We start from the raw sequence: 14520 nt of genomic DNA, 5'->3' as shown, positions 1-14520 counted from the left end.
GTGAAGTGGCGAAAGCTTCCCCGAATTGAAACTAGTTGAGAGCCCGAAGATGCCCTACTACATGAAGAAACAATTATCAACAACTACCAATAAGCGTTGACGAGGGTGTCGACAGTTTGAGTTGGGGAGAATGTCACGAACGGTCATCGCGCACCCGCAACAACTTCGTTCAACGAACCGTTCGTCGCTCTAATCTACATGTACAGCTGCTTAGCATCATGTTTTGGCTTGGTTTTAAGTCCCTTTGCTTGTAAAAATGTAAGTTTGAACAAGTTGTAGCGCTATAGTGTGATCGCTCACCGAACTGAGCAAAATAGCCCCAAAACAGATCCGTTTTCGTGTGCCATGAGCTGTTTTCTGCAGCCCACTACTACATGCGAAACGTCAGCCATCTTAGCACCCCGGAACCACCCGGGTGGCACCATGGGGGATGGGGCTTCGGTATAGTGTTAGGCGTTGAACAATATTTTGCAAGTTCGCACGTTATCTTGACGGGAACTTGTTGTCACGCCCGACACCCGGTGAGCAGTTGTTTGTGGACTTGCAATTGTTCGTCCGACCCTCTAAAGTCCTTGTTTTTCTCCTCTCCCTCTTTTCTCTTGTGCACGCAAGGTGCTCGCTGAATTACTTGTAAAGCTTCCCTTTTCGCGAGACGTTGGGACTTGTCCGTTCCTCGTTCTTCGAACTAATCAACTTTCTCTTTTACTGGTCCTTCGGGACCTGTGAGAGGTTGCAAGTGGGCTTATCTTTGCGGACGCAAATCGCAAGGGTGAAGCGCGACTTAGGCAACGCAAGCTAAGTTCGCGTCTTTGCCGCAAGGGTGCCTCACGACTTAGGCAACGTAAGCTAAGTTCGCATCTTTGCCGCAAGGGTGCCTCACGACTTAGGTAATTCTGGCTAAGTCCGTGACATTCAGGCGAGCATACCATTCTTATGTTGGGTCTCTTATCATGGTCAGAAAGTTGTAGCACATTAGGATGTCCAAAGTATCATATAATGTTATTTGGGTACAAAAAACTATGATATGCTCTATTGGGTCAACACTACCATCGAAAGTCTCTAAGGACAGGAGTGAAAGTTATTTGGAATCGATACATTATGGATTTTTTGGGTGAATAGTGACTGACCTAAGGTGGGATCGATCAGTGCTTCCTCTTTGGATTGTTGAAATTCTTATCGCATCTTCTCCGAACCTTGATCTATCTATCATAATTGGACTCACAAGGAATTCTTCGTCAAATCCACTAAATAGGCCTCGGATTTAAATAGGGTAGAGTAGTGGTGTAATCCGTTGAATTCCATAGTTGAGGATCGAAGTGTCCCATTGGCTGATGGTTCGATGAGTCTCGAGCGCTCTTAGGATATTGACACCACGTCGAGCTAAAGAATCTTGAAGGGTGTCAGTACCGATAGTAGTTAAGCCTGTGATCATAACTGAGCTAATGGCATTGCTAGTTAAGCTAACTAGGGTAAAAGTAGAGTGATAGTCTGTATTATGCCTATTAGCATATGTACTTGTTGAGTGAGATTTAAGAACACATCGGTAGGGATGAGTAAGGTGGCTTGGGATTGTCCATAGAAGTGAGAGACTTAGGTCGTTGAATAGATGCTAGTATCCTATCAACGTTTGCGCCGAGGTGGATGCACCCATACGTGGAAAATGGTGGTTGTTGCCTCCATTGAGTGAAAGTGCTATGGGTCGAGGGGCAAAACCTCTTTATTTTAGTGTTCATTGAGAGGGTTGACATATAAACATTCTTGTGATATTGAGCTCTCCTTCTAGTGTTAAAAATGTTATGGGAAGAAAATGTTAACATCCTAGTCAGCCCGATATGATTCGAAGTGAAAAAGCCGAGTTCTTGAAGTACCACATGCACAAAGATCGATGTTGGGAGAGATTTACTGATCCGATCTCTCTGCCCAAATTAGTAGTCCAAGATAGACGAGTATGAATGTGAGTAGTCAAAAAGTAATCCTCTTTCATTGTGTTGAGGATGAGCTTTTATACATGATCGTAAAGGGACATAATATTTTATAAAATATTTTATAAGAAGATAATCTCTAATCGCCTCTGATAATCTTCCATTAGCTTTTTATCCGCGTGAGTGATAAGAAACGATAACTTATAATTATCAATTTTGGATCCTTGTCAAATTGACGAAGGATTACATTAATTATCTTCTTTCACTCTTGACATGATTTTCTCTCGCTATCAATATTTCATAGCTTACGCAAAGATAAAAGAGAAAGGAGGAAGGGAAACAAGTACACCGAAACGAGCAGTCGTCGTCGATTTCTTCCTCAAGGTTGCAGTGTTCTGATGCTCTTCGGTTGTCCATTGGCACAATGAACAGCTACAAAAGTCTCCGTCAACAAGTTGCACCTTGAAATGGCAGCACGAGCGCAGTCCATTTGTGCATGACGGGTTAAGACGGTGGCTGATACCTTACTTGAGGTATCTGAGCAAAAAAGGATGTCCATTCCTTGCCCGTAGAACAAGAAAAGAAACAGTAGCTTAACAGCACGAAAGATTTATTCTCGCCTTCGTAATATATTGCCTTCGACACATGGAAGCTAATTCTAAATCACCTCCGCGACACATGGAAGCCATCTTCTGCCTCCGTGCCGCGATCGTTCCTCCGTCCACGAGGACGCGCTGCCTCGTGGGTTTCCACCCCACGAGTGGCCTTGCACCCGTTCGCCACCTCAGCTTTCCCCGTTCGTGGCGCCGCCATCATGGCGTATCCTGCTCCCAAGTTCCTCCGCGGCCACCGCCTCTCGAGGAGGACGAAGGCAAAAAGGGCCGTTCCGGAGGGCGGAAAGTGACGAAAGTGGCGGCGGTCGGGGTCGCCGTCGTCGCAGCTTGCGCCTTGGCTGCTGTTGGCCTGTCGCGCGGCGCACCTGCCGCTCCGGCGTTGCCGAGCACGTTTAGGACTATGCCCACTAAAGACAACGGCCGGTCATTACCCATTCAAGGGCCGTCGGGAGGCGGCGGCGGGCCTAGGAATGTGCTCGTCAGTCAAGATCCGTCGACGCCCTGCAACATGACAGTGCAAGCGACGCGCGATGCGCTGCGGGATATCTTATTCGGGACGAAGGTAGAATCTCCCACCAAGAAGCCATCAGTACTGTTACTTTCCTAGCTAGTTCGTCGTTCTATTACTGATGACGCATTTCATTCCTGTTACTGATGGCAGGATCTCTCAGCCATGGGAACAACTAATGTCTCGTCCGAAAATTGCTTTGCAAGTGCCGGGACGTACGATGTAGGAATCTGTCTAGTTCAAAGATACATCGGGAAGGTAATCGATTCTCTATACTTCTCATCCAGTTTTATGATCACATTTTCTTCCTTCCTCTTCAAGCGAGGGGAAACCAATGAGAGAAAGGATGCAGTTTTAACTCCACGAGTTAGAGACAAAAAAGAACACACTAATGTGATCTTACCAGTAATGCCAAACACGCCTCAAGTTTTGTGAGCAGAAGATTCTGCTGCCCGCATCATAATAACGAACCCGTTCATTGCAGAAAGACTATCATCAGGCCAAAGATATCTGCGAGCAAATTTGCGCTGTCAGACCTAAGCATGACGCCAGGCCCTGTCTTTTCAAGGTCAATTTGTCATCTCAATCAACTTGTTGCTTATGAGCAGTTGAAAGTAGAAGCATTTTGCAGCAGCAGACCTTACAGATCACGCTTCCTCCTGTTTGTATCTGTGGCAGGCTGTTATCTACATGATGTTGACGGTGGAAAGGATGTTGGCAGATTCGCCGACGACGACGATGAGTTCGGATCAGCTGAAAAATTCGATCGAGAACGATCTCAAAGACTTGGATAAATTGATCGACAAGGCGAAGACATCGTGGGAAGAGTACAAAGATTTAGGCCCGTTTGCATCTGAGCCGACTACTGATGATGGTCCGCAAGACACACAAAAGTAGCAGCTCGAGACGTGTTCGGGTATTGCTGCTGCTCAAGGAGCTGAAGACCCACACATGGACTCCCTCTCCTCCTCCCCCCTCCCCCTTTGTATCCTACTGCATGTACTATTATTGTGCTTTTTTAGTTTCTATTCTACTTCGTTATGCTATTGTCATGCTCGTTCCATCATCATCATCATGGTTATGGCCTTGAGAACGTACACCCAACGCCACGAACTCGGTGTTGCGAAAGTTCAGAGTCACGATTGTAACCACGACTGACGTTACAACAGACGGGGATCGCGTACCTCCCGTACCTCCTCCATGCGCCCAGACCAGCCTGTCGAAAGTCGTATCGGAAGTCGAGTTACAAGCTTACTCCTCGTACAACACTTTGCGCTTTAACGGTATACCTGATTTGTTATTGGAGTGGAACGTGGGCCCAAATGGTGGACCCACACGAGTGGACGAGCACGGGCATTAAGGAGACTCGCGCTCGAACCCAGACCCATAAGACCGTCCCCCACTCCGGACCCTCGTCCAGGGTCAGCCCCATTTCTTCGCTCCTTCTTCTCCCTTCTCTTCCTCCCCTTTCTGCTGCGTGGATCTCGCGATCGGAGACGGAGAAGAAGAAGGTAGATTGAACCCTAACTGACCTCTGCGGTCATGTCATCCAGATCTTTGCCCTACTCCGTGCAAGATGTTCACTATGACAACGCCAAGTTCCGCCACCGATCCCCATTCAAGGTGCTTCTCTGCTCAAGATCTATCGGTTTCCTTTTCGCTCGATCTCGTTAAATCTTCTATGGAGATCTGGAGGTTCTTGATATGTTGTTAATTCGCTGAGATCCATATTATCGTTTCCGACCTTTTAGTTTATCGTTATGCAAATACGCATGGGATTGGAGAGAGTAATGATACGTATCTCTATTACTCTTTCTTATCTGTTCTTGGATTGAAAATTAAATTCCCACTTTTCTCCCCTTGTTTAATTTGATTCGAGTGATTGGATTTTTTTTTCAGTTCTGTAAATTGAAGTTCTTGATCTGTTGTCTTGACAGATTAGATGCTCTGTAGAAGAAATTGGAGCTACAATAAATTAATTAATAGAAAATTGATTAACGGGTGATTACAATGGGGATCTTTTTCTTTTTTTCTTTAGTCAAGTTGTATCTAAGAAGGGGTAGTAAGTGAGATCTTCTACTGCTTGCTCTAATAATATATAAGATGAATTTTTTATAACCATGAAGAATATGATATCTGGCCTGGTGTTTAATTCTTATATCTATGCTCTTAGTCAAAAGGAATCAACAGCTACTTCAATGATATTAACTGGATCATTACAAGCCTTTCTCTACTCCAAGTAACCGAGTATGCTTGGTAGTTGGTTTCAAAGCTAAACAATAAAGTTCATAAACACTTACGTGATTAAACAGTTGCTATGACATAGATTGCAATCATTTCATATCTATGTTTTGTTTTCTTTGTAGGTGATTACTCAAGCATTGGTTACCAGCCGCATCAGATATTCTTGCGGTGGCTGTAGCATAGGAAAATTCTTAATGTTATTAATGATCGTGGGTTTGACATACTTGGTAATGCATAGAAGTCCTGATCATTCTGCATCAAATGTACTTTCGAATGGAGTTGAAAATGGTGAACATAAGTATGTCAAGGAAGGTGTTAGTAGAATACGTAGAATTTGGAGAAAACCTCCAAGGCTTCCTCCACAGCTTCCACCTGATGAAGAGGGAAATTTTAGATCTAGTCCTGAAGAACAGAGGCTCTATTGGGTTTCTAGGCAACAAAAGGTCAAAGAGGCGTTTATTCATGCTTGGTCTGGCTACAGGGACTATGCAATGGGTTATGATGAACTTATGCCATTGAGTCGAAGAGGCACTGATGGTTTGGGAGGTCTAGGTGCCACCATCATAGATTCCTTGGATACAGCAATTATCATGGGTGCTGATGAAATTGTTATTGAGGCAATGTCTTGGATAGAAAATAAACTTATGGAAAGAATTGAAAAGAAAGGGCAGGTCAACTTATTTGAGACAACCATTCGTGTGTTAGGTGGTCTTCTCAGTGCTTATCACTTGAGCGGGGGGGATAATGTAACTACAGGTGACATTGGGATACCTATGACTCTTAAAGGAGTTAAATCTAATATTCTCTTGGAAATAGCAAAAAACTTAGGTGACAGGCTGTTATCTGCCTTTACTTCAAGTCCAACGCCAATTCCTTTCAGTGATGTTGTTCTCCATGATCGTTCTGCCCATCCTGCTCCTGATGGGTTAAGCAGTACGTCTGAAGTATCAACCTTGCAGCTTGAGTTCAATTACCTCAGTAAAGTTTCTGGTGATCCCAAGTACGGTTCAGAGGCGATGAAGGTTTTGGAACATTTTAGGACTCTTCCCAAGGTGGAAGGACTGGTTCCTATCTATATCAGGTACAAAGAACTTTATTTCAAGGTTGATGGTTCTGTGGGTTTATTTTCTTTCTTAGGAATGGTTTGACACCTAAATTTTTTTCATAATCTTTATAATGATAAGCTCAGCCATTGCTTGAGCTAGTTAGTAATATATGTATGTTATACATAAAAGGAGGCCAAGTGCACAAGGCTCCAGCCATTGCATTGTTTAAGACTATTAGTAGGGTCAATGTCTTGCAGACTTGTCCATTTTGCTTCTTTCTTTAAGTTATGTTGACTCAGCTGTTACCGATATTTAGAAGACATTTACTGGTCTTTGCTGCTTGCCTAGGGGTGACTGGTGGACATCATAGTATCTGCTGAAACCATATCAGAAAAGTGAGCCATGCATAAACACCAAAACAGCATAGTATCTGCTGAAAATTTCTTTACATTTTCATGTCGAGCATCTTTGATATTAGAGTTTCTGCTTCATGATATAGGACTACTGCCAAAATTTTTAACTGCTATGCTTTCTATCTAATTTAATATAATGATATGTTACATTCTTTATTGTCATTTTTCCTTTTTGTTGTTAGATGATTCTTTTTTTTTTTCGTCTATTGTAATTAGTTGATCTTTGGATTATATGCAATTTATGAAGAACATCACTAGTCCTTGTTGTGATCACAGTCCTCATTCTGGTCAGTTTAATGGAGAGAATATTCGGCTAGGATCTCGTGGTGACAGCTACTATGAATACTTGATAAAAGTTTGGATTCAGCAAAAGAATAGTGGCAGCCAGCTAAATTATTTATATGAGATGTATGAAGAAGCAATGAGAGGGGTGAGGCACCTTCTAGTTCGAAGATCCATTCCCAAAGGATTAGTTTTTGTTGGGGAGCTTCCTTATGGATCTAACGGTGCTTTTAGCCCTAAAATGGATCACCTGGTATGGAAATATTTTTGCATTCTCTTTCCATGGCATTGATAATAAGCTCATCTTTATTCGGGTACATGATATGTTGTTTAACTTGCGGATGCTAGTGCAGTTTTACAGGTGGAGAGTGCTATGAATAAAGGCCTTTATTAAACTGTATTATAATCTTCAGTCTACAATTTTATTTAATTGCTTTAGGATATTTATTTGCTTATGCTCAAGTTTGTCTCTGTATTAAAATTTTCTCTCACTTGTTCAGAAATTGCAATATCCAAATAATATATAAAAGAAAAATACCTGGGCACTACTTCCTTGATCAAATTTTCCCCGATGTAAGATTGTTAGATATGATGTGGAACATCCATGAAAAAGTCTAAATTCCTAACATTCCTTCGCTTGTTCTCTGGAAAAAGCTTGTAGATGAGCCAGATATATTTTTCACAATTATCTTTTTCTATATATATGGTAGATGAGTGGTGTAAATCTTCTTTGTGTACGTCTAATCCTGCAATGGAGATCTGACATCTAACTTAGATGGTCTCTATATTCTAGGACATCTCAGGCATGTGTCAATTTTCAGATATGTTCCTCTCACGAAAATTCCTATAGTTTGACTTGTGCTGCAGTTTGAATTAGAAACAGATACATTTTTTTTAGCTGCAAAAGAAGGATAGCGTTGAATTTGAGTTGAATTATAATTAATAGGAGGACCATAATAGGACACAATGATCCATTCAGTTTCAATGATTGAAGGTGACAACATGATGCGATAAGAGGTAAATATATTCTGATGATGAAAGGTGGTTAGGGTTCATAATTTAGATACATTGATAGTGCAGCTTCTGTCATGAACTGCATAGAGAATTTTTGCATATTTTCTTCTCTTATTTTTTTCTTGTTTCACTCCTGGGTCATTGGGGGTTGAAGGGGTGTGGGTAGGTCTTGCAGTGTTAGGAGAGGTAAAAAGCAGTAAATAGAACCAAGATAGAGGAAGAAGAATATTACCTTATCTGCTGCATAATAATTATCATGAATAAAATCCTTAAGTTTGCTCGAGTATACGAGTAAGTGCTGAATGCAAATTGAAGAATTGTCTCGAAGGAAGTTCATCTGTGATTGTCAAATCAAGCATAATAGGCTGATCTAGCTACTATGAATTGTACATGTTTAAGTGAATTTTCTTTTTTGGAGTTGTGCAGCTGATATTATGGTTAGTTCTAAATTCAGGACTAGAGTGCTGCTCCAAACATGCCTATGCCTGTAGGTTTTATTTTTCACCATCCATTTTGACCATATCCTTATTTCTGGTTGTGTATTTTCTTTTGTTGGTTGATTTAGATAGAAGGTGTGCCAACCAATGTGTTTAAACAGATGAGTGGAATTATCTAAAGAAGCATTTCGTTGGTTGAAATCTTCAGATTTTATATATTATTGGAATATACAATTAGTCATCTTTATCTTTAAGGTCACACAGACTTTGTCAGTAGTTGGTGCCAGTATTCATCCAAACTGTCAGTTTTTTCGTAGCAGATGGATAAAGCTCTTGTTTGGCTTTTATACTAAATTATTGGTATCCAAAACTTGATCTACTTCTTTCTCATGGTATTTCTGTTTGCATTGGAGCAGAAAGGAAATGCTCCGGATATTTCACTTTTTTGATAGACAAAACATTTCTGCTTGATATAAATTATCAACTATCGCCTTTATATGATTGCCTTGCCCACAACTTAAAAATCAGGAAACTTCTTAGCCAAATATCTAGGAACATCCAATTTATATTACATTTGAATCACATATTATGATATGTGATGTACTTTTCTTCCTTTTGAAGGTTTGTTTCCTACCAGGAACCTTGGCTCTTGGTGCAACAAAAGGTATTACAAGGAAGAAAGCAGTGGAAAGAAATTTGTTGACCCCAGAGGATTTGGAGAATTTGAAGCTTGCTGAAGATCTAGCAAAAACCTGCTTTGAAATGTATGCTGTCACTTCTACAGGTCTTGCTCCTGAAATTGCTTATTTCCATGTTGAGGTAAGCTACTAGTTAAACTTATGGCTGTCACTGATGGCTGAGTATTGTTTCGTTAATGTTGTATATCTTTTGGCATTTTCCTCTCTAGAATTGTAAATTGTTGATTGAATGTTCCATATTGAATCAGGGTGATTCTGAAGGGGGTCTCGATGGTGGTAATAAGAGCTCTGAGTATATAGATGACATATTAATTAAGCACAATGATCGTCACAACCTTTTGCGCCCTGAAACAGTGGAATCTTTATTTGTGTTGCATCGTATAACTGAAGATCCAAAGTAAGATTTAGAGGTTTTGGGATGTTAGTTACCTTGCATGTTCATCATTCTTCTGAACTTTAACTTGGTTCTGGCACTTGTGACATTTGACAGATATCGAGAATGGGGTTGGCAGATCTTTGAGGCCTTTGAAAAATATACAAAAGCAGACTCTGGTGGCTACACATCCCTTGATGACGTCACAGTAATACCTCCTCGTAAAAGAGACAAGATGGAGACATTCTTCTTAGGTGAAACCTTGAAGTATCTATATTTGCTGTTTGGAGACGAGCATGTTGTGCCTTTAGATAAATTTGTATTCAACACAGAAGCCCATCCTCTTCCGATTAGTTGGTCTAAATATTCGGCCTAGAACTCCGCCAGCAACCCTCCTGAGTACATCTTGATGATGCGAGCTCGAGGGACCTGCTTTTATTGGGTCTCATGGAAACTCGACGATTGCCCTGTGCATTCCCAACAGGAACTATTTTGGAGCCCGGGCTATGCAACTTGAGACACTGTGGAGATGTGTTCCGACGTGAGATCTCTGTACGCGAAATACCCGCTGAAATAGGATTCTATAGTAGGTATTGTGGCAAATAACCAATTTTGGTCTTTTCTCTTTAAACCTTGTCAAATAGCGAGACCGTGTTGTTTCTGTTGAAATTAGCAGACAGGTCATTGTTCACAATTCGTCGCCTTGTTAGGTGCGGTTTGTTCTTCAGTGTCCATACTCAACCAGTTAGTAAGTTTACGGTTATTATTTGAAGTAAAAAAGCATAATTCAATTGAAAATTTACATTTGATTAGATTCCGTTCTTCCAAGTGCCACGAAATGTAGCTCAACGAATTAAAGATTCTTTTGATCAGTAATAGGTTTTGGATTTGGGCTGGATCTTTACTGATATCGTGGATAACGGCCCATCATAATAACCATATTTATGGATGAGGCGCTCAACCCTAAGACACAATCATATCAAACTATATCACGAATCTTAAAGTTTAGCATCAAGAGTATGTCCAGCCGTGGCACTCGCATTAAGAAGGCCTCCCCCATCCGCCCTTCTCTTTCGGGGAAGACGAATTGATCTCTGTCTCCATGGCTTCGTCTCCGGCGGCCGTCAAGGAACTGCAGCGCGATCTCGAAAACCAGGCCAACGCCCTCAGCAAGATCCAAAAAGGTACTTCCCTCTCCTCTCTCTTGGTATCCCCTATTTGACCCGACTCACCTGTTCTTCCGTCCTTCGCTGCAGACATCGCCAAGAACCACCAGGTCCGGAAGCAGTACACCATCCAGCTCGGCGAGAACGAGCTCGTTCTTAAGGTCTCTTTCCCGTTTCCCTGTTTCCCAATCTCTATTTTGCTTCTGGTTATGTCATCCTAGGGTTTTGCTTTTCTTTTGCTCGTTATGTTTAAGAAAATAAATTGGTTGTGGTGATGCAAGGAACTGGAATTATTGAATGAGAATTCCAACGTGTACAAGCTGATCGGGCCGGTGCTCGTGAAGCAGGACCTCGCCGAAGCCAACGCCAATGTGCGTAAAAGGATCGAGTACATCTCGGCCGAACTGTGAGTTCCACCATTTCCTTTTGCTCTTAATTTTCTGCTGGCTGTCGAGCATGGCCAGCTTAATCTTTTCATTGAGTTCCGTTAAGGTTGCACTTGCTTTATTTTGATAGTTTGCTGTCTATCACATTACAGTAAACGGCTTGATGGGACGCTTCAGGATTTGGAGGACAAGCAGAACAGCAAGAAGGAATCGGTTAGTGACAGTTGCCTCTAAATTTATTACTTCATGTTTCTTGTGGTTGATTTACAAATGTGGTTCTACTACTTGGAAAAGGTTACTTAAATCTATTTGATGTGATAGATGCTTCTGCTCAGCATATAAATAAAGCCTCCCTCATATTGTGGTATATTAATGCCTTAAAGGGTATGAGCTTTTGCGATTCTTATATGTTAGAAGCCGTGAATACAAGTATCACCCCTTAGATATAAGTGAAGCAAGCAATAATTCAGAACTAATTGCTACATGTTTGTTTTTCCCACCTAGGTTGCAACACGCTGCAGTCTCTGCAGCTACTTGAGATGATTGTTATCTAGTCTTCTAGAGTACATTTCTTTTCAAACCTAAGAAAGGCCTTTTCTTTTCTGTAATCTAGAAGATTGTGTTGCCTTGATCGGTGCGCAGTGAAACCTTCTTTTGAAAAATATCCTAAAGATTGAGCTTTTTCCTTTTTTTTTTTCCTTTGATGAGACTGTTATTAAAATTATTAATTAAAACGTACTAGAAAAGAAAAGTATTTAGCAAAAGAATGTCCATCACAAAAGAAATGACCGGAGAATTGATAGCATCATCAGTTTCTATGAAGTTCTGGCTCTTGTAAGGCAATGTGTTATACCATGAATTTTTATCATTGGTTAATGAGGACTCATTGTCATTGTTCTCGGAGGGAAAAGAGTGATGGTTATATGTATATGCCACAAAAATCATTTAATCTAAGGATATAAAATTAAATCGAGGCATCAGTTTTATGATATCGTCAAGACACACAGTAATGTAAAGCAGCATTCATATGGTTGGCTTGCTTCCTTCTAGCTTAAGGGGAACGGTTTGGATGTTTATAAAACTGTTGCATTAAGCTTACAATTTGTAGCCTGTAATGTTAAACATGAGGTAGAGAAACACCAATCTGTCACTGAGCTTGCAATTGAGAACTGGCCAGTGATGCACATATTTTGTATACAGGCAAAACCTCATACCATTCTGGCTGTAGGACTGGCCAGTGTTTTTGTTCGTGGATGGTTAATGTACTGCAAAGCTCATATGTGGCACACAGACAATCATGCTATCAATGTACCTACATTATAGTTGAGATGCTTATTGTCTAAACTCTAAAGGCTTCGATGTATAAGAACACAAAGTTGTCAGATTTGGTCAACCTGAGGCTCCTTGAAGCGAACAAGGGTTATGAAAATTTCGAGTTATCAGAAGAATCGAATGTACTTTAGTATTTGGATTTTTGGTTTTTGGGGGATGGTGTTCTATAGATCCTACATAAACAAGTTTGTTTAAGGTTTATTCTTGGTTTTAATTGGAAGATATATAGAAGCATCAAAATGTTGGTATCAAATGATTGAACTTCAGAAAGGAGCTGCAGTAAGGATGAAAAAAGATCAAGGTAAAGAAGATAAGGGTCATGTGCTCAACCAGGTTAAAGAAAGCTATTAGGTGACTGTTGTTACCTTTACCATTGATTCTAGCAAACATGTATGTTCTGGACCAGAATAAAATTATGCAGGAGTCATATGTTGTCCTTTACTTCATTTATTATCCATTTTCTTGAAAAGAAGCTTGAGAACTACAATCTTCAAATGGTAAAGGTGATGGCAATGGAATCCCAGTGAAGCCTGAGGGTCAGTGTATTCAGCGCTATGTAGCTTGAAGCAAATAACATATATGTGAAGCAGAAAAGTTCTGATCTCTATTTGCTAAGATACTGTAGAGATGAAATGGTGGCATATTTCTTAATATAACAGGAAATGGATTGATGGAAGTTGTCATTCTAATACTAGGAATCACTATTTCAAATATTAAGGATTGCAATTTCTAGAAAGCTTCCAGTTCGCAAAAATTCTGAAGTACCTTTGTGTGTATTAAAGTTTCCTGCTACTAGGATCTTGGTTTGCATAGCACATCTTCCAACGGCAATCTGTAAGACTTTGAAACCAAGTTATGTAATTTAAATTTTAAAGTTGTGATTGCTTGACACTAGTGTATGGTTTTGCTGGATATGGGTCTGCTGCTGTACTATATGTGATTCCTGACCAGTGGCAACATCAAGCCTCGGGTCATTGATGTATATTTAGCATTACACTACATAAATGCTTGGTAGTTGATAAGTTTACAAATTACAGAATTTGATGGGTTTCACATTGTTCACAATGAAAGAGGGCCTGAAGTTCGAGAACTTGTTACGCTCCCTGGCTGTTTAGAAGCGATTCATAGACAATTCTGGACTCTGAACGATTGATCGGCACGAAGGGGCCTTGATGAAATTGAGAAACTCATGAGAAATAGCATCCTCACTTGGCATAGTATATCAAAGTTGATCATGGTGAACCAAGTTGATGGTGTATGCTTGCTTAGAATAGTTCATCGGATAAACTGTCACTTGAAACTTCTAGATGGTTTACTATCTTTTATAACAGTGTCAATATGTTTTGCAGGTCTTAAAATTACAACAGAGGATTCATTCACTACAGGCTGGAAAATCCAAATCCTAGATTCCATATGTAGGGACTGTCAGGCGATTTGTCTCACCTTCACTCTGGTAGTTCTCCTAGATCAAATACCCTCCACCAGATGGAGAAATTTTCAGGCTGAAGTCATGTTCGTGTGCTTATCTGTGTGGTAATGTGTTTTTCTCTTGAAATCTAGTATAGCAACTATGTTAAACATTATCAAAGTTCCCATTTTATTGGAGTTGGGTTTTGAGAAGATAATCTTGAGCCTGTGAGGTAATTAGTGGAAGTGAAGAACTTGTTCTTGGATATGAACTCATCTACTTCGCCATTTTCATGCATATGATATTCTTTCTATTCATCAGAGACAATTGCTTGTTTCTTGACTTTGCATAGTTTCGTGATGCTTTCTTGTCAGCTAAGACTTCTGTATGATATTTGTAACCCACACATTTGCACCTTCCACTTTATGAAGCTTACATATCTTATTTTTGGAGGTACTTGGGTGTTGCATATGCAACTAAATACTTGAAATCGGGATCCTAAATGGTGAGTTCACGTCCAACACCAACAACAAGTCTTCTCCTAGTTCGAAATCAGTAAGTGTCAGTACACCTAATTTTACACATCAGACAAAATGATCATTATTCAGTGAATGACTGATTCCCCTCCTCTCTTTCATCTCTGTACCTATCGAGTGACAGAGAACAGCATCTAAATA

At 40.6% G+C, this 14520-nt stretch overlaps 3 protein-coding genes across 3 annotated transcripts; all 3 read left to right on the top strand.

Annotated features, from left to right (window-relative positions):
- The first annotated feature begins 2597 nt into the window (after positions 1-2597).
- Positions 2598-4100, top strand: LOC135677714 (uncharacterized). Its single transcript, XM_065190090.1, has 4 exons — positions 2598-3098; positions 3198-3302; positions 3529-3612; positions 3723-4100. Exons 1-4 carry the CDS (start codon positions 2601-2603, stop codon positions 3939-3941), a joined length of 906 nt encoding a protein of 301 aa, XP_065046162.1. The 5' UTR covers positions 2598-2600; the 3' UTR covers positions 3942-4100.
- A 330-nt stretch (positions 4101-4430) lies between these two features.
- Positions 4431-10269, top strand: LOC103987808 (mannosyl-oligosaccharide 1,2-alpha-mannosidase MNS3). The gene is made up of 6 exons (XM_009406227.3): positions 4431-4667; positions 5411-6369; positions 7024-7282; positions 9102-9299; positions 9427-9575; positions 9669-10269. Exons 1-6 carry the CDS (start codon positions 4587-4589, stop codon positions 9925-9927), a joined length of 1905 nt encoding a protein of 634 aa, XP_009404502.2. The 5' UTR covers positions 4431-4586; the 3' UTR covers positions 9928-10269.
- A 306-nt stretch (positions 10270-10575) lies between these two features.
- LOC135676292 (prefoldin subunit 6-like) lies at positions 10576-14185 on the top strand. The gene is made up of 5 exons (XM_065187317.1): positions 10576-10735; positions 10808-10878; positions 10999-11123; positions 11256-11316; positions 13785-14185. Exons 1-5 carry the CDS (start codon positions 10654-10656, stop codon positions 13839-13841), a joined length of 396 nt encoding a protein of 131 aa, XP_065043389.1. The 5' UTR covers positions 10576-10653; the 3' UTR covers positions 13842-14185.
- The last annotated feature ends 335 nt before the right edge of the window (positions 14186-14520 follow it).

The sequence above is a fragment of the Musa acuminata genome, chromosome BXJ1-6 (assembly GCF_036884655.1).
Source record: "Musa acuminata AAA Group cultivar baxijiao chromosome BXJ1-6, Cavendish_Baxijiao_AAA, whole genome shotgun sequence".
Lineage (NCBI taxonomy): Eukaryota > Viridiplantae > Streptophyta > Magnoliopsida > Zingiberales > Musaceae > Musa > Musa acuminata.
Note: the sequence above shows the minus strand (reverse complement) of the source record. Positions and strands in the feature narration are given on the sequence as shown.